This window comes from Vidua chalybeata, chromosome 3 (assembly GCF_026979565.1).
Source record: "Vidua chalybeata isolate OUT-0048 chromosome 3, bVidCha1 merged haplotype, whole genome shotgun sequence".
NCBI classification, from domain to species: domain Eukaryota; kingdom Metazoa; phylum Chordata; class Aves; order Passeriformes; family Viduidae; genus Vidua; species Vidua chalybeata.
Genome location: NC_071532.1, coordinates 43,401,724 through 43,423,678, shown reverse-complemented (window position 1 = coordinate 43,423,678; position 21,955 = coordinate 43,401,724). Strand labels below are relative to the sequence as shown.

The 21,955-nt window shown below is 51.9% G+C and overlaps 1 protein-coding gene across 1 annotated transcript; it reads right to left on the bottom strand.

Annotated features, from left to right (window-relative positions):
• Positions 1-7,409: 7,409 nt before the first annotated feature.
• Positions 7,410-12,038, bottom strand: LOC128786387 (histone H3-like centromeric protein A). Its single transcript, XM_053939633.1, has 4 exons — positions 11,088-12,038; positions 9,850-9,941; positions 8,655-8,732; positions 7,410-8,023 (listed from the first exon to the last, which is right to left on the bottom strand). Exons 1-4 carry the CDS (start codon positions 11,410-11,412, stop codon positions 7,889-7,891), a joined length of 630 nt encoding a protein of 209 aa, XP_053795608.1. The 5' UTR covers positions 11,413-12,038; the 3' UTR covers positions 7,410-7,888.
• Between the last annotated feature and the right edge of the window lie 9,917 nt (positions 12,039-21,955).

The window sequence follows — 21,955 nt, the reverse complement described above, 5'->3', positions numbered from 1 at the left end:
AGGGCCTCTCTGCCCTCAAGGCTCTTCGTTCACAGCTCCTCCCTGTTTAGTGTCTTTGGCAAACTTACTTAATATTCCTTCAAGTCCCATGTCCAGCTTGTTTGAAAGACATTGAAGACAACTGGCCCATGGATGACACTATCTAGCTGCAGCCCTGTGGCAGATGTGGCCGGGGAGGCCGCATTCCAAGAGTGTCTCCTTTGACCAAGGCAGATAGCCCAAACGAGCAGCAGACGCTGGCATAGGCAGGTGGTGTGTAGTAGCTCTCTCTGCTCTGTAGCTGAGCAGAGAAGACAGGAGAGGCTCTCTGTGTAGGCTTCCAAGCATTGTTTATTAACAGGAGGGCTGAAGGGACAGCTAGGAGCAGGGCTCAGAGCCCAGAAGTCAGAGCCTCCAACAGGGGAGGGTCCAAGGTATTGAACTGACCAGGGCTAGGCAGGGTGAAACAACTCGAGGGCCAGTGGGAGAGGCATAATGGCAGGCACAAAGGCGGGCTAAAGGAACAGTAACCAATGGCTAGACAGAGGGGGAGTAACATAGAACAAGGACCAACAGGACAGTATGGAACAGTGAACATTCTGGGACTGGGGAAGGGACTAAAAGTGATGTCACAACAGTTATTGACATCAAGAACAAAGAACCATGGAAAAAAAAACCTCGTTGTCACTCTCGCCTAAACTCTTGTATCCTCCCAAGGCATTCCTGCCCCTCCTTCCTCCATATGAGATACTACATCTAGCCACTGAAATGAGGGCTCCATAGTGCAGAAAACACAACAAATGCCTTCTTATTTGTTTCTTTTATAGCCATGCAGATATATCTTTGCTTATGTTCATGCTTTTAATCCCAACATCAGCTGACATGACATTTACACACACACATCAGCAGCACACTTTCCCTACTCTTACTAGACTTAACAAATTTTGCAATCTGTGAATCAGTGACCTTTGCAACTAAATTCAGACCTTCAACATATCTCCAAGAAAGAGGAAGATATCTGCAGAAGAAAACTTTGCTGCATACTCTGTAAGACTACAGAATATATGATCATGAGTTAGCATCACAATCATTGAAGAACAGACCCTATACTTTAGCAGGGAAAAAATTCAAAGAAGAGCTATTTTATGCAGCAACCTAGCTGAAAAACAAAAAAAAATAGCTTCTTCCATACTGTTCCCTGCGGTATACAGGTGTCGCTACCAAGTATGAAAGCGTCACGGACTCCAAGAAGGCTGCTTTGCACAAAGCTGGGTGTATGACCCGGATGCCAAGAGTTAAAATCACTTTAGTAAATGGCGCAAATGTTATCTGCCAAGCTGCTAAGTTTAATTTATGGGTCCTGGGTGAGAAGTGGATATTGGCTACTTGCTTTTACAATAAGTGGTGAACCCTGACCTTGGCTTGCAGCCTAGGCTGAAGAACCAGGACCCTAATGGTTCAGGTGGAGTTCGCAGCCAAGGCTGAACACGAGAGGATCTGCTGATCCCTCTCAGAAGGCACATCAGGAGACCCTTCAAGGAGTCACGGGATGAGATGCCGCTGGGACCCTCGCTAGGACCCCACAGAGCCCCACGCAGCCTGCTTGCAACCAGACCCTGCCTGTTTTCCCCAGAGAGAGGTACTGATACCCTTTCCCACATCTCCCTAGAGGAGACCTGGTCTTTTCTGACCATGTTTTGGCGCCATAGCCTTAGAGGCTGGGGTGGGGAAAGCTCTCCCGACAAGAACACTGCCCCTGACCTGGGGTGGGCCTGACTTTGGGAAGACATGTCTGCAGATTTGAGCACTCGATTTTCTTGGGGAGAACAATTCACTTTGGAACTGTGGAGGCTTCTGGTTCGTGACCACAGGGTTTCTGTGTCAGCCGAAGCACTCTACGACTTCTTCGAAGGGGCAAGAGGTCATGGCTTCCCCATGGGCATGGACTCCTCCAAGTATCCGTGAGCCTGGGACACCCTGGGTGATAATCTTTCAGGGCAGTTCGACCGGACTGGGAAAATCCATCGACAACTGCTGACCTGGGTGCTGCTTTTCAGAATTGTGAGCGGGGAAGGACACCCCTTTGAAAAGTGTATTTGACTCGGTCGGCACCTTAGGCTTGGACGTGGAGGGGCACCTCGCCCCGGGCGGGTGCCCATCAGCCCTCTGTTACGGCCAGCAGGGGGAGAGATCTGTTCAAGGACGGTCTCCGTTGGTTTCTCCCCTCACCGCAGGACAGGGGGGAGCGGCTTTGCCCATGGCGCGGCCAGAGCAGGTTTCTTCTGCCTCTCCGGAGCATGCGCAGAAAGGACCAAATTTTTCAGTGACTTCACTTCCTCGCTCAACAATTGTTCCGAGCGGAGCCGTGGTCGCTTCTGCACCTTTGCCTTCGCCAGCGGAGGAGGGACCGCCGCCTTCTCCTCCGCCCCCCGGGACCGAGAGAAGCCGCCGCAGAGTTTTTTCCCGTGCCAGAGTTTTTTCACAGGCCCCCGTGACGACCAGCCCCCCACCGTTCCGGCGGTGGCAGCCCTGCCTCCCGCACCGCTCGTCATCACTCCAACCGCGGCAGCCCCGCCCGCCGCATCTGTGGAGAATGTTGAAGTGGCTTTGCTCTGCGCCCCGCCGCCTCCTCCTGCGGCATGTGGATCAGCCCCGACGCTGGATTCTCCTCCTCCAGTGCGGCGGGAGGGTGTGGAGCCGTCCCTGCCGCCTCTAGCCGCCCTAGCTCCCAGCCATGACACAGAGGAAGATCCCCAGCCCGCCTCGCCGCTCCCGGCTGCCCTGCCCCCTGCTGATTCCATTGGGGCATGTGTGATGTAGAATGCATGTACTAAGTTACCATACTTATTCGCTTAAATAAAAGAAGTAACTCTACCCTGTGGGTTGAACTTGTTAATGTGTGAACCAAATTTGCTTCCTGCTGGCAGTGATTGCTCCTGCAATAAGGATAAGCTGTCCTTCGATGATTAACTTCATCCTCAGTGGGGGTGTGCTGTAATTGTTACTGATATCATTCCAGGATAGAAAAAACAGTATGAGTCTCATCAGTGTTAGCCTGGACAGGTTACCCCTTAGTGGCTCAAGTTGTTTAATCACTCGGAATAATGACAAAATTCCCTTTTCCCACTCAGAATCTCTCTGTTCCATCTCTTTAAATGCGGTTGAGTTGAATAGTGAATATTTTTTTGGTCTTTAATGGTGTTAGGCCTTGGCATTCTTCAGGAGGAATCTCAACTTCTACTTTATGAAGTGCTTGCCCGCTGCTGTTGCTGCTTCCCATGTTTTCAGGGGGGTCTCCTGCAATTTGAGTTGTCCTCCATGGGTAGGGTGCTCTCCTAATTTGAGCTATCAGTTCCGCAGAGTTTAGTAGAGCAGTGATTGTAGATGTGGTACTGACATTCAACTGCCTGTAATAAACCGTAAGCCACAACTGTCTGTTTGGCTCTTTCATGAGCCAGCCCCTAAGATTGGCTCAGTTGGTCGGAGAATGGTGCTCATAACACCACAGTTGTTGGTTCAATCTGTGTATGGTCCATTCACTTAACAGCTGGACTTGATGATCTTTGTGGGTCCCTTTCAACTCAGAATATTCTGTGATCTGTGACATAATGGCAATGCCAACAGCAAACATTGGCTAAACACTGACAAGTTCGATGAGACTGGAGTGTGTTAAAATGATCACTGGCCACTATCTCAGACAGGAGTGATAGGAGTGTGACTGAGTGATAGTACCTTCTTTTTCTCTTAATCTGTCACCACCCCATCAATGCCTAAGCACACGGGTGCTTATATTGTGGCTGTTAGGTTTGCAGTATTGGGTACTTCATCTGTTAGTGGGGCCAAATTGGCCAGAACTTCAGAAATCCCACTTCTCTCTGCAGCAAAAATCCAGCACGGGGACACACTAGCAGTCCTTGGATCAGGGAGTACAGGTGCCACATGGAGTCAGCACAGTCTCTGGACTCCTTTTAGGGTTTGGGCTAATGTTCAAACATTAACATTGACCCACAGCCATCAGGCAGACAACAGATTTGAGCGTGCAGAACGTCAAAACCCTAAATATCGTTGTCTTGGTTTGGAAAGACAGGTGTCTGCTAAGGAAGGCAGGAGCCTCTCTTGAAATGAAAAAAAAAAAAAAAAAAGTAGACCCCCTCCCTCCGAATTGTTATAAATTTTATAAATTTGAAATTAAGGGGGGTTCTTAGGCAAAAATATGGGAGCAGGAATAACAGTTCTTTATTAGGGAAGAAAATAAAAAGATAAAATAAACAATGCAGTGAACTAAAGCAACATTGACAGAGTCAGAATACAACCTGACACCCTGTTAGTCAGGGTGTTAGCAGCAGTCTACTTGGGAATTATGGCTGCAGTCTTCCTGGAGTGTCAGGTGTGGTTTTGTTGGAGCAGTGATCCTGTAGAAAAGGGTCTTCCTCTGAAGATGCAGTGGAAGAGGTTCCTCTGGGAAATCTAGCACAGAAAAAGCCGTGCCGGTGTTCCAAAAACTCAAGATTACATCCAGGTAGAAATGCTTGGCTCCTCCCTCTGGGCGGAGCATCTCACAATGGGATGCTGTAATTTTAACAGTCATGCAGTGACATTCAATAGGCCATTACCAGCAGATGTCTCCCTGGCGGGGTGGGGTGGGGGGGGGGGGTGGGCGGTGGGGAGGAGGACTGATTGGTTTGTGGAAGAGATAAAGAAAACTGCCCAACTAAGAGAAGATAATTGCCACACCTCTAACAGATGGCAATTGGATACATCTTGCCTTGCAATCTAGGACAACTGTCATTGTGATCCTTGATTGCAAAGCAAGTAGCCAATATCCACTTCTCACCCAGGACTCATAAATTAACCTTAGCAGCTTGGCAGATAACATTTGCGCCATTTACTAAAGTGATTTTAACTCTTGGCATCCGGGTCATACACCCAGCTTCTTGGCATCCTGCTTCATTAGTACTGAATGTTGTGCTCCTGTACCTATTAGAAATGTAATTAATAATTGACAAGAACCAACTGCAATCTGGATGTATGGGTCATTAGTACGTATGTATTGATAGGGTTCCACTTGTTGCATTTCAGTCTCACTTGGCTTGTGCCTGGAATGCTTTTGCAAATCAGCCTACACCCTGTTCCTGAATGGACTCTATACAATACAGGGTGAATTGGTAGCTTGTTTAAGCATCACCTTTGCCGTTTCTTTCCGTTTTCATATTTTCTCCTTTTCTTCCCGGAACTGTTTCTGCAACTGTTCAATTCTCAGCCAACAGGGATAAATCAGGTTTCCTCTCTCAGGTCTTGTTTCTCTCTTCTATACTTTTCCCTATTCAAATTCTCAAATAATTGTCTTTCCTTACACTCTGCTGAAGCAAGTAGGGTCCTAAGATGATCTTTCTCAGTCATAAGTTTATCCACTTGGATTCTCAGTTTTTCTCCTGTCTCCATCTCAGAAGCCAGTGGTGACTTTGATACCTCATTTTCTGTGTACGTCTTATTTTTGGTGAGCCTCCTTAAATGTTTGCAGCCACCAGCCCCCAGCTCACTGAGGATGGCAAAAGTTGTTTCTAAGACTCCAATTAACAACATTAGCTGGTGGGGCCATAGCAATTATGTAGTAGTAATCAGGAGTTCCAACTCCCACATCAACATCTTTATCCTGCTTGTGGCAAGGGAGTGCAACTTTCCTTTTCCCCAGGCACTCCATTCCAGGCACTACATTCTCCAGAACAGCAGTGGATAATTTATCACTTCCCGAGAAATTCCTTTCTGCAAGCCTTTTGCTCACACTGCATTCCATCATGCACTGGGACCCTGCTGCTCCCTTTTGGGCAGTCTACTTCCTTGCTGCGATCCCAATCTTCTGATTGTTGTTCTGTTTACTAATTGTTAAATGAAACCCAGCCTTCTGCCATAGCTAATTATCCCTGAAGATCTCTCTCCCCATGTTAAGGGTCTTTTCCCTTGTCTTCCTCTCTGTGGGGTTGACACTTGCGTCAAGTGATCCTGAAATTCTGCCGCAGTGTTTTGTCCAGCAAAACTCTAACCATGGGAGCCACATACTTGGATAACCAGTGAGGTAGGTGAGGGCTGTCCTGGAACATCTGTCATTCATCAGTTGCAAAAATGCTGCCTTCGGTACACTCTCTGTCCCATGATCTATGGTTGAGGTCTTGATCCTAAGCAAATCACTCCTCTCTAATGGATCCAACCTCCTGCCCAGTAGGCGGCACTCTGAGTTAAAGACCACAGTTTTCTCTGGTCATCTACCATTAAAAATACTTCTGGGCTCCAGAAGCCCTGGGCCTCTGCCTCAGACAAATGTTTCAATCACCCCCTGACAGAGGCACTCTCCAAACGTACCCAGTTTCTAATTACCATGTAAGTCTGCTATACTTTTCCTGGAACTTTGCTATCTGTTTTAGTAACAGTGTGCAGACCCTGACTATCATAGAAGGTTTCATCTTTAATTTGGGGTTGTAATGTGATTTCCTCATCATCAGATGTACTGCTGCTTATAGGGTCGTTAGAGAGCAGGCTTTAGTCAAAGCAATTTTCTGTCCTGTCCACGATTTGACTTGTTAACTTTCCTTGAAAGTTCAATAACAAAAATATTCCCCACCAAGCTCAGCACCAGCCTGTCCAGGGAAAAAAGAGGGTTGAGGGGACCTCAAAACTGGAGGTATTCCAAACTGGGTGGGTGGGGGTGGGGCTGGAATTTTAGGGGGGATATTTGGGGTCCCTGAGGTTTGGGAGGCTCAGAGAGTACCCCAAGGATGGCAGGGATGGGCAGGTTTGAGGGAATTTGGGGTCTCAGGGTAGGTTTTGGGTTCTGAGGTTCAGAAGAGGTCTCCAAGGTATGAGGAAGGGAGGGGTTGGGCAGGTCCATTCTGGGGTCCCTATTGCTGCAGCGCCCCCTGGCCCTGCAGCGGCCCCGCCCCTCCCCGCTCAGCAGCGCCCCGAGCGGCAGCAGCAGGAACAGCAGTCTAGGAGCGCCCAGAACCCCTGCAGCCCTGCCCCGCCCAAATGTGGCCCCCAAGTCCTGCCCCATAGGGGGGATCCCGTTGAAGCCCCACCCCCAGAGCACCGCCCATGGATGGGGGACCTCCAGAGCCCCACCCTCAAGGAGGTACTAAGCCCCGCCTCCCACAGGCAGCCCTACCCACTTTCAAACCACCTCTAAGCACTGCCCCTGAAGCCCTGACCCCCGCTCAAAAAACGAATCCCCTAAGCACCGCCCCCTAGGCGACCCCCCACCACCACTATACATGGAACCCTTTAGGCCCCGAGACTTTCCTGGTCCCAATCCCAGGTGCCCATACACAAAATACTCTCAGAACCCCCCTCCCTATGGGTTCTCCTCCCCTCCAGAGTTGCCCCCTGGGGTGCCTCACCCTCAAATCCCCTCCATCCTCCCCAGCAACAGCACCTAGGGGTCACAAACATTTATTAATTTATTGTGGTGCAGCAGAACTGGGAGGGTCTCCAGTAAGGTGGTGGTCCTGGGTAGGTTTCCTTGGGACTGGCATTCTGGTGAGGGGGGTTCCAGAGGTATCATGGGTAGGGCTCCTCAATAATCTGACGGGTGCTGGACTAAGGAAGGGGATCTCCACCCTGGGATGGGTCCCTAAAGGGCTTGTTGGGGGTCCTGAGGTGGGGTTTCAATAGGGGGGAGTCTATGGGGTGGGTCCACGTGGGGGGGTCTTGGGGAAGTGGATCCTAAATCAGATTGGGCATGTCAGGATAGAGCCCCAGCTTGGGGGACCCCATGAGGGGGTGTCTCAGCATGATGGTACCATAGGAGGTCCCAGTAAAATTAGGAGTGTGAGATTGTCAGGAGAGAGCCCCAGGGTGGGGGTCCTGGTACAGGGGTCTGGGCGGTTGAGTCTGTGCAGGGGCTCAGGGGGGTCGCCATTCAGATGCCCCCCCCCTCAGTGCCTCGCAGGCGCCGGGCCAGCTGCAGATCCTTGGGGAACAGGGTGACTCGGCGGGCGTGCAGCGAGCACAGGTATGCGTCTTCCAGCATCCGCACTATGAAGGCCTCTGCTGCCTGTGTCCTAAAACTTGAGGGGGGGGTCCCCAAAGCCCCCCAACATGCCCCAACCCCCACAGCTCCTCCCCTGGGCAGAGACCCCCCCCAAAACACACACCCAGGGGGCAGGGTTCCTCCACACCCACCCACAGGCGACTGGGGGGACCAAAACACCCCATGCCTGTAAATGTGTGAACGGAGACCACCCAGTGACCCATCCCCAGTCCCCGACAGACCCTGGGAATAAGGGACCACCCCCACCACACAGAGGTCTCCCAGAGGCCCTCTCAACATCCATGGAACCCTGTCCAAGAACCCATATATGCCCCGCCCCCCCTCTTAGCCAATGGAGACAATGGAGACCCTCCTAGACTCTCCCTCAGCTCCCATCACACACACCCAACAAACCTCTCAGCCCCATCCAAGCACCCAAAGAGACCTTTCTGGACCTCCCGAGCCTCCCAGTGACACCCCCAGCACCCACAGACCCCCTTCTGCAGCACCCACAGAACCCCCTCCCCCAACCCCCATGTCCCCCTCAGCCCCCTCCCCACCCCCCTAGTGCCCTGGATACCCCTGGAGGACCCATAGGACTCCTCCAGCCCCTCTGTGAACCCCCTCCACTATGCCTGGGCCCTCTGACCCCTACCTCCTGCAGCGCCAGCAAGGCCATGCGCTGCCAGCGGTAATCCACTCCGCGGGTGAAGAGTAGGCAGAGCTCCCGCACCTGCAGCAGAGAGGGCGCGGGGAGGGGGGCACATGGGGGCATCGGGGTCACAGGGAGTGTGGGCACATTGGGACAACATGGAGGGGATATGGGGGCATTGGGGACATCCCGGGCTGGGGCCACCACCATGGCAACACCCTGGAGACACTTTGGGGACACCCCAGGGACAGGAACACCTGAGGATACACTGGGGAGGGTGGATGTGGGAACACCATGATGGGGACACCCTGCGGAGACCCCAGGTGGGAGGCAGGGGGGAAGCACCACTCTAGGAACATCTTGGGAACACCCTCGGCCATGGGAACAGGTGGGACACCCCAATGGGACAGTGCCAGCATGATGGGAGGGGCACAGGGAACACCCAATCCATGCAGCCTCTGGAAGTGTCAGGACACATGGATGCCTGAAACCACAGAAGGACACTGAGGGATATTGAAGGATGTTGGGAAGAGGACAGGCCCACTGTGTCACAAGGACGGGGAGGACAAGGACATGGGGAGGGCTGGAACAGGGTTGAGTGGGGGCCCTGGGGGAAGGGGGTGGTCCTGAGGAGTCCCAGGGGGTGATCTGGGGTTCTGGGGGGTAACTTGGTGGGTCTGTAGGGGGTTAGAGGGTCCCAATGGGTTTTTGGGAGGGGGTCCAAGGGGAGGTCGGAGGGTTCCAGGTTGGATTTCAGGGGGCCTAGGGTGGATTTGGCGTTGGATTTTAAGGGGTCCTGTGGATTATTTGAAGGGTCCCAGTGGGTATTTGGGAGAGTCCTGTGGGGAGCTGAAGGGTCCCAGAGTGGATTTGAAGGCTCTGGGGGAGGTTGCAGGGTCTGAAAGGGTTGATCTGGGGTCTTCTGGGATGGTTTTGGGGATCCCAGGAGAGGGGATCCAGAGTGGTTTGGAAGATACCAGACAATGTTGGAGGTTCTGGGGTGAAATTGGGGGGGGGGGGTCCTGGAGGGGTTTGGGGGTCCCAAAGTAGATTTTATGGGTATCTGAAATGATCTGTGCCATCCCAGGGGAGTTTGGGAGTCCATGGGGGGCACTGGGGAGGTTCCATGTGGGAAATCGGAGTGTCTGGGGATTTTAGGGCGCAGGAGTGTTCATTTTGGGATGTGGGGGGTTCTCACCAGGCGGGCGAAGGGGCCGGGGCGCAGCAGCAGGCGGGTGCTGCTCTGGTACTTGCGGATCTCCTGCAATGCCCGCTGACCTGGGCGGCGCCCTGCAGAGGCATTGGATGGGGGTCTGTGGGGGCTTTAGGGCATCTGTTTGGCCTGGGGGGGCACAGATGGGGGCCTCTGAAGGAACATGGGGGCTATAGGAGATCTATAGGGCCTGGCGGAACACAGGGGGGTCTATAGGGGCCCAGGGGACAGGGGGAAGCTGTAGGGGTTATAAGGGATCTGTAAGGTCTTAGGGGACCTTGTGTGTATGAGGAATCTATAGGGAGGTACAGTGATGGCCGATATAGGGGAATTATAGGGGACAGGGAATATAGGGGGTTATGAGGAACAGGGTGTAGGGGGCTGTAGCAATGTATCTGAACAACTTGGGCCTCAGTGTGCACCAGCCATACCGCTTGTAACTGTTCTTATCAGAATTTTCTCAGGGCACTGTGGAATTCATCAAGCTTATTAAGACATAAACTGTGCTAAAATAAGAACGAAGAAGCTGAGAAACTGCATACCAGGATCACAAGAACTAGACAACAGAGAACTGTAGAACACCTGCACAGTAACAAATCACGGACACTTAGAAATGGAGGCAGAGAACAAGGGAACAAGATAAAGGCACCAGTCAAGAAGTGTGATCTTAGTAGTTTGTAGAATCTATAAAAGTGTGTGTAATGTAAAGAATAAACGGCTTCTGCTTGATCATACTGGTCAGTTGTTCAGGAGTCCTGGTTTACCCGCAATAGGGAGCTATGGGGGAGAGGGAGTGTGGAGTGACTATAGGCGATGGAAGCATAGAGGGGTATCTAGGGCACAGGCTGGGGGCGGAGAACAACAATGGGGGAGTCCATAGGAGTGCTCTGGAGGGGGGCCTAAAAGGGCTGTGGGAGGTCCATAGAGGGTGTCTATAAGGGGAGTCCCCCGCTTCTCACTCACTGCGTGCCTGCGGCCGGGGCGATGAGGGGGCTGCGGGACCGCCGCGCCGTCGGGGTCTGGGTTTGGGGCGGGGCATGGTGTGGCCGAGTCCACGCAGGGTCAGGGCTAGTCCAGGCGTCCGGCGGGGCTGGAGGAGACCCGACGGCCGGGGAAGGGGGAGTCAGGGCGGACTTAGGTGTCCGGGGCCCCCCAAGCCCCCCCCTTCCTCTCCCCGCCAGTGACGTCACGCCCGGGATCCGCCGCAGCCGCGCTGTTCAAACCTCCCGCGGCGGCCGCGCTGTTCAAACCTCCCGCGGCGGCCGCGCTGTTCAAACCTCCCGCCGCCGCCGCGCTGTTCAAACCTCCCGCGGCGGCCGCGCTGTTCAAACCTCCCGCCGCCGCCGCGCTGTTCAAACCTCCCGCGGCGGCCGCGCTGTTCAAACCTCCCGCCGCCGCCGCGTTGTTCAAATCTCCCGCCACCGCGGCGCTTCTCGTGATGTCACTTCCCTCCGCGCGCCAATCGGGGCGCGCGACCGCTCTGCGCCGCCGGACTCCGCGACTCGATGGTGCCGCAGCGGCCGAGGGCTCATTAGCATAAATGTGCATGACCCCGCCCCGGGCACCCCGCGCCTTGGTGCTCCCAGGGTAATCTCTGTTATCCTCCCAGTGTGATCCCAGTCACTCCTAGTGTGGTTCCCGTTGCTCCCGGTCATCTGCATGGTTCCAGTTACTCCCAGAAAGATCCCAGTATGATTCCAGTCCCCTGCAATATGATTCTAGTGCTTTCCAGTCACTCCCGGTATGAGTCCAGTATGATCACAACTACTCCCAGTATGATCCCTGTCACATCCCCAATGGTCCCAGTCAATTCCTGTCCCTACTAGAATGATCCCACTATGATCCCAGTATGATACAGTTGCCCCAGTGGTTCCAGACACTCCCAGTATGAACCCAGCATGGAACCATGCTGGGTTGTCACACAGTTGTCCCCTCCTGTGTGATCCTAGTTGCCCCACTTCTGGTCCCAGTACCTCCAACATGGTTCCAGCATCTTCCATGTGCTCCCAGTGTGTTTTCAGTTGGCTCCCAACATGGTCCCAGTAGCTCCCTGTGCCTCCCAGTACCCAGTGGGGGTCAGTCAAGGATTACAACTGTCCATGAAACCCATTAGGATTCCCATTAGGATTAGGAAACCCATTAGGAGAAGCAGATTGGGGCATTAGTGAACCCAGGTGGGCTTTGGGGTCTCTTGAGGGCATTGCAAGACCTCCCAGTTTACCCCCAGTTTTCCCAGTGGGCCACCACACTCCTCATTTGACCCCATCAAGCCTCCCAGTTGCCTCCAGTGGTCCACCCAGGCCAGATGTTGAACAAGACCAGCCCCAGCACTGAGCCCTGGGGAACCCCAGCAGTACCCAACCCCAGCTGGCTGTGGCCCCATTCCCACCCCTCCTTGGCCTGGCCACCAGCCAGGTGCTCCCAGCGAGAAGCACCTGTCCCAGCTGCAAGCTGCAGGTGCTCCAGGAAAGGCAGAGAGATGGAGGCAGTGCCAAAGGCTTTGCTGAGCTTCAGGCAGACACACCCAGACATGTCCAACACCCACCGGGGCCACCTGGGCACAGCAGGAGATCAGGTGAGTTAGGCAATACCTGCCTTTCCCAAGCCCTGGCTATTCCCAATGCCTGTTTCCTGTCTGTGCCATTGGTTCCCCCCAGGGAATCTGTTCCAGGGATGTCCCAGCCACAAGGCCTGGAGTTTGCTGGATCCTTCTGGCCCTGGTCTCAGTGGGTCCCAGTCATCTCCAGTATGGTACCAGTCATTCCCTGTATTATCCTAGTCACTCCCACTATGATAACATTGTGATCCCAGTGTGGTCCCAGTTGTTCCCATTTACCCCCAGTATGAATCCCCTTTCTCCCTGTCACTCTCCAGCATTTGTTCCTTGTATGATCGTAGTTACACCAGTTGTGATCTCAGTTGCTCCCAGCATGGCCCCCGTAGCTCCTAGTGCCTCCCTGTGGCCAGTGGGGGTCAGTTGAGGGTTCCAGCTGTCCATAAAATCCATCTAGGGGAAAAGGACACTCAGGTGATGTGGGGGGATATGGAGGGACATGGAGGCACTGTCCTGCTGTCACCAAAACTGCAGGAAAAACAAAAACTGTCCAACAACATTTCTAGCTTAAGAGAATTAAGGCATTACTTTATTCTGGCCAGGATGTTGTTCTGGCCAGAATGTGCAACAGAGATAATTGCATCCATACACTGCCTGTATTGTGCAGAGAAAACCATTCCATCACACATGGTTCTTTACTAGATTTTTCACATACTTACGCAGTCAAAACCCAGAAAAATTCATTGGTTCAACGTTCATTGGCCACAAGTTACACAGTTCATTGTATCTGGTTTCCTATTGGTTATTGATCCCTGTGGGAGGGGTCCCCGCTCTCCCATAGGAGGCGGCAACAGTTTAGAAGAATCTGTCAGTTACTTGCTGCAACCCCGCCCCAGTTAACTCATCAATCACTGCTTGGAATACTCCCCGGTTCTGGAAAGTTCACTTGTTCTGTTACCCCCATTGGTCCCTGTTAGAGAACCACTCCTCCTCTGTACCCCCATTGGTTTGCCGTATGTCACCCCATCCTATCTCCTCCCCTTTGCTTGTTACCCATTGGTTAAGTTGTACCCCGACCACTCCTACTCCCTTGCCCTTATATACCCTGTCCCGCCTTCCCTCGAGGCTCGTGGAGCCTGCTCCCTCCTAGAGCGCTTGTGCCCCTTATCTCCTCCTCCCGTTCCTGCACCTTTCCTACAATAAAGCCTCTGGGAATACCGCTACTCCGGAGACCTCTCGTCTGTCTGGTGGAGTTCTCCGGGTCCCACCATCTCCTCCCCGCGGACCGGTCAGCCGAGGGTTTTCCCCCCGGACTGGCTGGGCACCCGGGTGAAGCCCGGAGCCTTTATTTAATAATACAGATCCCTTTGCCTTCAGTGCTCATTAGGTCTTCATTCTTCGTTCTCTTATTGATCTTTTCTCAGACTAAGTGTCTCTGACGCACCAAGAAGGATGTTTGGGTGTGGATGGTCACTTCTCTCTTGAGCATCCTCTGGCAACTCCCAGTCCATTGAGATGTCAAGCTCGTCACGCGTTGCCCGGGGAACAGAGTCTCTTGAAAAGAAACTTCCATTCCCTTCCCCCTGGGCAAAGACCCTTGACTAAAGTTAGTTAAAAATTTTAGGAGCCGCATCATTTCTAACACTGCCCTTCCCCATGGACACAATACCCTCATTGCCATGCTGTGTCCCCATGTCCCCCCCTCATGTACACACATGTCCCCAGGGTCCATCATGTGTCCCTCATGTCCCACCTGTCCCCCCACATATCCCACAATGTCCTCATGTCTCCTGTGTGTCCCCAGTGTTCCCCATGTGTCCCCCATGGTCCCACCCCATCCCCCAGTGTTTGTGCCCTGTGGCAGGAGGTGCGTGGACTCTTCCTGGCCAGCTGGGACATCCCTCTAGTGGCACTGTATTCCTCTGGGAGACAAAAAATAGAGAGGGGAAAGACCCTGAATACGGGGGGGGGGGGAGATGACGGACGACCCCAACAGTGTGGCAAACAGGATGGGGCAAGAGCATCCTTCCTCCACTTAATTTTTGGGACCCTGCCAATGGGACAGAGGACATTATACTCCTTCATGGAATGAGTCCCCACCCAGGGATCTGAGCCCCTCTGTATGGGATTGAGATTCCCCCCCCCCCCCCCCCCCCCCCCCCCCCCCCCAGTTAATGGCCTTGAGACCCTCACACGTAACTGATTTACCTTCCTGGAACTGAGACCTTCCCCATGGGATTGGGATACACAACCCCTCCTCCCATGAGATTGGGGCACCCATCATTGGACTGGACAACCCCCTCCCCACAAGACTGAGAGCCCCCCCCTGTAAGTGAGACATCCCCCCCATGTGACTGAGCACGGAGCTCCATCATCAGCCCCTGCTCCCCCCTCACCAGGGACCCACAGCTCCCCTCTGGAGCTCGTGGTAGCACTAAGCAAGGTGGTCACCAAGCCCACCTGTGTGGGCAGGGGGCCACAGGGAGGCCAAGGCACTATTTGGGGCAGCTTCAGGGCTGAGGGCCCAAAGAGAGACACCAGCTCTGGGAATCTGCTGACAGAGGAATGGAGAAGAATGCATTGACAATGTCTTTGACGGCACCACTTTGCTGCCTTGGACTCCAGCTCATACTGCAGTTCCGACATGTCCACCATGGTAGCACTCAGTGATGGTGTGACTTCATTCAGGCCATGACAGTCCACCGTCAGTGTCCACTCTCCACGGGACTCAGGCAGGGGCCATGTGGGGCTACTGAGGGGTGAGCAAGTCTTGCTGAGCATGCCCAGCTCTCCAGTTCACGGATCAGCTCATGGACAGCGTCCTGAAGTCCCATTTGGTGCCATGTTGCCATGGAGCCATGTGCAATGGGACACTGTTGTGCTGGCCATCAGTACCTGCTGTTCTTCAACCCTCAGCAGTCCCACAACAGAAGGGTCCTCTGAAAGACCAAGCAAGGGATTCAGCTGTCTTAATTTCTTCTTTCTCCACAGCAGCTCTCCCAAACCCCGGTGGTGTCCTTTTGGGTCCTTGAAATACCTCTCCTGAGGTGATCTATGCCAAGGATACACGGAGCCTCTAGGCCAGTGACAATGGCGTTTTTCTGCCACTCATGCCCAATGAGGAGCACTTCAGCTTCCAGTATAGTCCCTGTTGGGATGCTCCTGTCATCCCAGAAACAGACATGGATTCTGCCCCTGCATGATGGCATCAGGGTACATTGTCCACCCATGTCAACTAAGGCCTTGTGCTCCTGTGGCTCTGCTGTGCCAGGCCATGGATCCACACAGTCCAACAGACCCCACTGTCCTTTTCCCACACCTGGCTGGAGCCAGGGCCCCTCTAGCTCTGATCATGGTACTCGTTGCTCGCTTCTTGTAAATATGACCTGGAGGTCCCTTCCAGAGGGTCAGTAGTAACATCAGCCCTTCAATTTTGCCTGAGGACTTGCCCAGTGGAAACTGAGTGGCATTTTTCCTTGAAGAGTTTTCTGTGGTGGTTAATTTTTCCTCTCAACTCACATACCTGTGCTGCCAAGGCAGAGGTGGGTTTTCCATCCCACTTCTTATGTCTTCACCATGATCAGGCAGGTAAAACCACAGGTTGCCTTGTGGTGTGCCCCTCTCTCTTGAGCAGGGGGCACTTGCTCCCTATAGACTCTGGTCTGTACTAGTGGGGCATGGAGCACTTCTTTCAGTTGCTGGAGGTCTTTTCCGCAGACAAGATGCAGGCCCATAGGGTGAAAAAGATACTTTCTTCATATTGCCAGAGTTTGGTAACCAAATTATGCACTCTTTGTTCTCCTTTCCATGACATCACTGCCAATGAGTTGGTATATGGTGATGGCTCCTCAGCAGGAACTTCCGCCACATGGTTTTTTGTACACTGAACCTCATCTGGATCTACAGGGGACTGTAGGTCAGCGCAATCCTGTGCTATGTGCCCCAGGATGATCCTGCCTGAGCAGGAAGGCTGGACCAGATGACCCACTGGTCCCTTCCAATCAAACTGATTTTGTGATTCGGTGAAAGCAGGAGCAACTCGCAAGTGATGATGGTATACGGACAACTGGGGGAAAGAAAGTTCTGCCAGTTACAGGGAGGAATGATAGCACAGGGAGCAGGACAGAGGGATACAGAGAGGGGAGATGGCACAGGGATGAATGAGAGCACAGTGTTGCCGTATATTAGCTGGTTTGTGATAGGCAAACCAGCCAGCCCCTGGTTTGACTGACAGGGGCCTCCCCCAGTCACATCTCTCCCAAGGCTGCAGGCATTTCCCTGACCAGGACCTGAAGGGGTGTAGAGTTCTGACATATGAAAGTATCCAGACGGGGTTTTTCAAATGCCCTATATAAGCAAGGGCATGGGAAAAAAAAAGCTCTCTGTTGCCACATCAACATTGGGGTGAGTGGACTTTGTCTCCTGCCAACTTCCTCACCACCCCCACCTGACATTCACAGCACAGGGAGCAGGACAGAGCAACAGAGAATAAAGCAGGAAGTGGCTCATGAGATAAACCAGGAGGAAGGCAGAGAAAAGGTTCCCCACTGGACTCCATAAAATTACATCACAGAACTGATCTAATTGTCTTCCACGACGGCACAGTTCTTGGATGGATGAGGGGAGTGAAGTGGGTCCGGGCTCCCTTGGCAGCCCTTCAGAAGGACTCAGAAGGTCGGAGAGATGGGCAGGGAGGAACCTCACCTGTCCTGCCACATCCCACAGGGCTGAGAGACACAAAAACCAGCTGAGACCAATGCAACACTCACAGTTCTGTTTCCTTCAAACTCAAAAGTGAAGAAAACTCCATCAGGGACACAAATTAGGTTTCACCTCTGTCACGGGTTGGTGCTGGCGGAGTGTTAGTGCACCTATGAAAATATATTTTTTGTAAATGGCTGCTGTGAGATGTGACTAGAAATAGAGTAGAGCTGGTTTAAGTTTAGAAATAAAGAAAAAAACTTTATTAACTTATACTAAAATTCAGAATGAAAACTTCCACACAAAATTCAGAATGAAAACTTTCTGAAACATTCCTCCTCCCACTTAATTTCTACTAAATACAGTGAGACAAAACTTTGGATTCTCAATTAATTTACTACCCTTCAGATAACTAATTCTCAGTTCATTAAGGGAGAGAGCAGTCTCTCTTGTACTGTAGTTTTCTACCGGAAGTACAGTTGAAACCTTTTACGTTTCTATGTCACACAGGGCACGGCCTGAAGAAAATTGCTATCATGACATCTGCTTTTTTTTGTAGGTTGCCCAGGAAAGAGCAGTGTCTTTGGAATGTGCAGCAAATCCAATTTCTTGGCAAGATCAGGGGAAGTGAGCAGTGCTGGTAGACTTTCTCCTTGAGAAATGGAGTGGCAAAGCTTTTTGCTAAGATGTAGGCGACTAGGGACGCCGAAGACGACGCTCCGGAGCTGGCCGAAGGGAAGTGCCGCTTCCCGGCGTCTTTTGGCAGAAGCGGTGCTCTGGAGTGCATCACTGCCGCTCCAGTCATCTGTGTGTGAAGAAGCCGCTTCTTTGCCTCCGGGAGCCAGAGATCGCGGTAGCTTGCAAGAGGCAAAGAACGAAGCTGCAAAGAAGCGGGCTTGCGTGCGAAGCTCGCAGACTGCTGCAGGACGGTGGCTGCCATTCTCGTGCCTGTTGAATTCACTCTTGGCATGTGAATGGAAGGCGTTCCAGGACAGCTTTCCTGGGTTTTGACGTAGTCCTGATTTGTCCCTCTTTGGAAATTCTTGCTGCTCTCCTGGGGCTCCGAGATGCAGTGAACCTGATGGCAGCTGCTGAAAAGAAGGGCAGCAGTGAGTTTGTCAAGAAACTAGAACATAGGCAGCTGGCTGTGCTGGGAAGGAGCAGCTGCTGGTTTTTTTCAATTGCCTTTACTGTGCACAGAAGCCCGCTGCTCTGCTGCTTCTTTTTTCTCATTCAGTGAATTGCACACTACTGAAGCTGAGTGAGGCTATTCAGCTTTGCTGCTTTTCAGCATCTCAGCTCCCCTAATGCACTGTGACAATTCTCGAGGTTTTTTGCCTTCACCAGGCTGCAATGTGCTCGCTACTACCAAGAGCTGGGCAAGATTGGGCAGAGAGCATGGCTATCTGCCAGCAGTTTGCAGGTTGACCAGGAAAGAGCAATGTGAGGAAGACTTTTCCAGAATTGCCAAGGAGACCGGTTTCAAAGGTATGAAAGAGAAATCCAGTGAAACTCATGGAAAGTTTGGGGGCGTCCTCTTCCAGAAAGGTAAGTCTCTGCTAATGGAGACCTGCCTTCTGAAGGAGAACTCCAGAAGGCGTTTTGAGCGTGCTACTTTACTTATTCATTAACTCATTGGACTGTCTGTGTGAGTTCTCTCCTCTGGTTCCACGTGTAAAGAAAGCTTCTGCTGTTGACAGGATTTGGGGACTGTTTGTGAGAAACTTTATCAGGGTGCCAGTCTTAATGTCCTCAGTCATTGCTTTTGTGTTGCTGTCTTTTTCTGTAGCAGCCCTGGTTATTTAGGTAAGTGAGGTGCCAATGTGAGGGCCAGCACTGGTGAGGTTATGGGGGCAGTTATGCACCACGTCTTCCTGGGCTCTGTGTAACTCTTTGTTACTCTATGTTGTGGTGCAGCTTTTTCCTGTTGTTCAGGTGATGAGTCTGCACATGTCACTTCATGGAAGTCACCTTTTGGAGGAGTTGTGCTAACAGGCCGAGTCTCTTAAACCTCAAGGGAATGCATTGCTCACTGCTCTGCTAGCCTCAAAGGCATCTTCCTGTTAGCCATTCAGCAAGAGCTTTATATGTCTCCTCTCAATAGACATGTCAGTGGTGGTCCCCACAATCTCAAGAGTCTTTGGTTTCTGAGTACTGCAAGCATGGGCTTTGAAAAATCCATTTCTTTCACCACTCCTTGAAGAAAGGCATTTAGCCACTCGCCTCTCTAGCACAAAAAAAATTCCCCCTTCAGAGGAAGTAATTCACAAATGAGCTTTCCCTTGCGACAAAACCAGATTTCCTTTTCTTCTGTGTAAAAGCTTCATGAAGTCACCTTGGAAATCCCCTTCTGGGGAGGGAGCGCTTGCAGGCAGCTAACCAGAAATGCTCCCTGTTGTCTAGCTACAGCCTTTGCTTCTGATCTTTGATACCTTTCCTCTCCCAGGCAATCAGACCACTCAGGGCAATTAATGTGATCCTTCCTGCCATGTGTAATCAATGACTCTGCCCCACTGCTGCCTAGATATTATTTTCTCTCTGGAGCATCTCCCTTCAGTTTTTGGTACTTGTACACAGGGGTTGTTGGAAACTGGAGAGACGTCTTCTCTAAAGCTCAGAATGAAGAAATGTACCGGAAATTTCAAGATTCCCTAGGAGGAACAAAGATGGCAGCAAAGATAAAATATGATGTGTACTGCAAGGCCTGAAAATAAGCAGATGAATAACATAACAGCGAGTCATGTTCCAAAGGTGATTCTCCAAAGGTGGATAGTCCCCATTTTTCCTTCCCATGAGAGAAGAGAGAAACCCCTCTGAGAACTACCTGGTACATCCAAGAATTTGGTAGGTAATTGTGGTGTTGCGTTGTCTTCCCATGGGCCCCGGGCAGCTCCAGAGCACGACAAGGGTTCTGCTTCTCGACAGGACTGGGTTCGCCACTTGTCCCCAGGTGCGGCTATGTTCCATGCACCGGAAAGGTGGGCTGGCTGCGCTTTGCTGCCGTGCGCGAGGGGCGAGGCAAAGAGAGAAGAAATTGTCCACTTAGTCTGAGAAGGAGGCTGAGAGGTTTTATTGTGGCCACAGGGCTGTGACAGAGAAGCACGACCCGCTTCCAGCGCCTGCATGGATGAAGAGTGGCCCTGAAAAAAGGAACGCATCGTGTCTTATAAGGGGTGGGCTGAGGGAGGCGGAAGCCCCCCTCACCCAATGGGGACAGGCGCCATGGCGGTGACGTGGACCACGGTGACTAATGGGGATGCCCAGCTCCGGGACGAGTGGGGTTGCGGGATCGGGATAACAGACAGAGAAATTTCAGGAAGGGACGGGGGGTGGTTACCGGAGTGACGTGGGGAAGCTCCAATGGCAGGCAGCCTGGAGTGGACCACTGGACCACTGTGGGGGGGGGGGGGGGGAGGAAACACAGGGGGTGCATGGGGGTACACAGAACTTGGCTAACTAACACAGATCAGAACCCCTAATCTGAACCCAAACCTGGGATGCAACAGGTAATTCTTAGGTGTGTCCAGGGTCTAGAGCTTGTTCTTTGATTGATGTAGCCAAATAAAATGTGTGTACACCTCAAGTGAATGCCTGGCATCCTTTCAGGAGGGAGATGATGCACAGGCATTGTGGCACCAGTCTGGTGGCATCCCTGTCTCTGCTTCTTGGCCTGAAATGATGAATGAGGCCCCTGCAGGTCTTGTTGGTGAGACAGTTGGTGATCAGAGGGATCAATACAGAGCCTCTCCTCTGGCACAGAGTGGACTTGCCATGGGTATATGGTATGGGTCTGAACCACCAAATGTCTGTGTACAGGTAGAATATGTTAGTCTGGGTTTAGATCCATCATAGCTGCCATGGTGTTGGCAGGTCAGAAAGGCCTTTGACACTTTGGCAAACTTCACACATTGGTATGGCAAAGGGTGGAACGTCTCAAGCTCAAAGAGCCATAAACCCTTAAGTAACGAACAGCTATATGCTTTTTGGAGTGTTTTGCTCCTGTTGGACTCTCTGGGAAGGTAAGTGGCAAGTAAGAAGAACCACAACATTCAAATGGGAGGACTGAAGGAAAGAAGACCCTTGATGACCCTAAGCTAAACTAGCTAAGCTATGAGAGTGGCATTTATTTGACAATAAATACACTTATGCTACATAGGTATGTTCTCCACACCCTCCTTGCTGAAGTTGATGTCCTTGCTACATCTGTGCAGAATGTCACAACCTTGTCTCGTCACCCTTGTCACAACCAGTTTCGTAGGAAACCACAAAAGCCAAGGAGGTGTCTGTCAGGCAAATGGAATTTGGTTCCTTAGAAGAGGGATTCCTCTGCCATATTCCTAGGTAGATTTACCAGCTGGACTCTCACACACTGAACTAAGATTAAATACTGAGTGAATCAGGGACTCCTAAATTCCGGGAGGCTGGACAGGACAAATACAGATCCGCACCAATGTGGTGAAACGTACGTTCTCCCTTTATTGTTTGTAAGATGGCAGTTTATATACACTTCAATATAGTTTACAATTGTGAGTACAATCTCATTGGCAAGAAAACATTGTTTGTCTTTGTCTTAAGGTGGTTAAAGTTTCACACTGCAGACCTATACTACTTCACACCCAGAAAGCTCAATTATACTGTGATTACCTTAACATAATTTCTAACTGCGCCACAGACTGAATTTCTAACTGCATCAGAGGCTTCAAGGCCTCACCAAGGCCTGTAGCTGAGGCCTAGGCTGGGGTAGCTCAACCTCCTAAATATAAATAATGCTCTCTTTCTCTCAGAAATTCTGCTACAACTGAGCAAATAGAAACCACAAATGTCATTAACAAAACT

Excerpts from the sequence above, each read along its gene's own strand:
- LOC128786387 (XM_053939633.1), bottom strand. The coding sequence starts at position 11,412 with ATGCACATTTATGCTAATGAGCCCTCGGCCGCTGCGGCACCATCGAGT. Across the intron at positions 9,942-11,087 it reads CAGCGCGGCCGCCGCGGGAG|GGCGCCGCCCAGGTCAGCGG; the intron begins GTTTGAACAGCG and ends ATGCCTCTGCAG. Across the intron at positions 8,024-8,654 it reads CCTTGCTGGCGCTGCAGGAG|GCAGCAGAGGCCTTCATAGT; the intron begins GTAGGGGTCAGA and ends TTTAGGACACAG.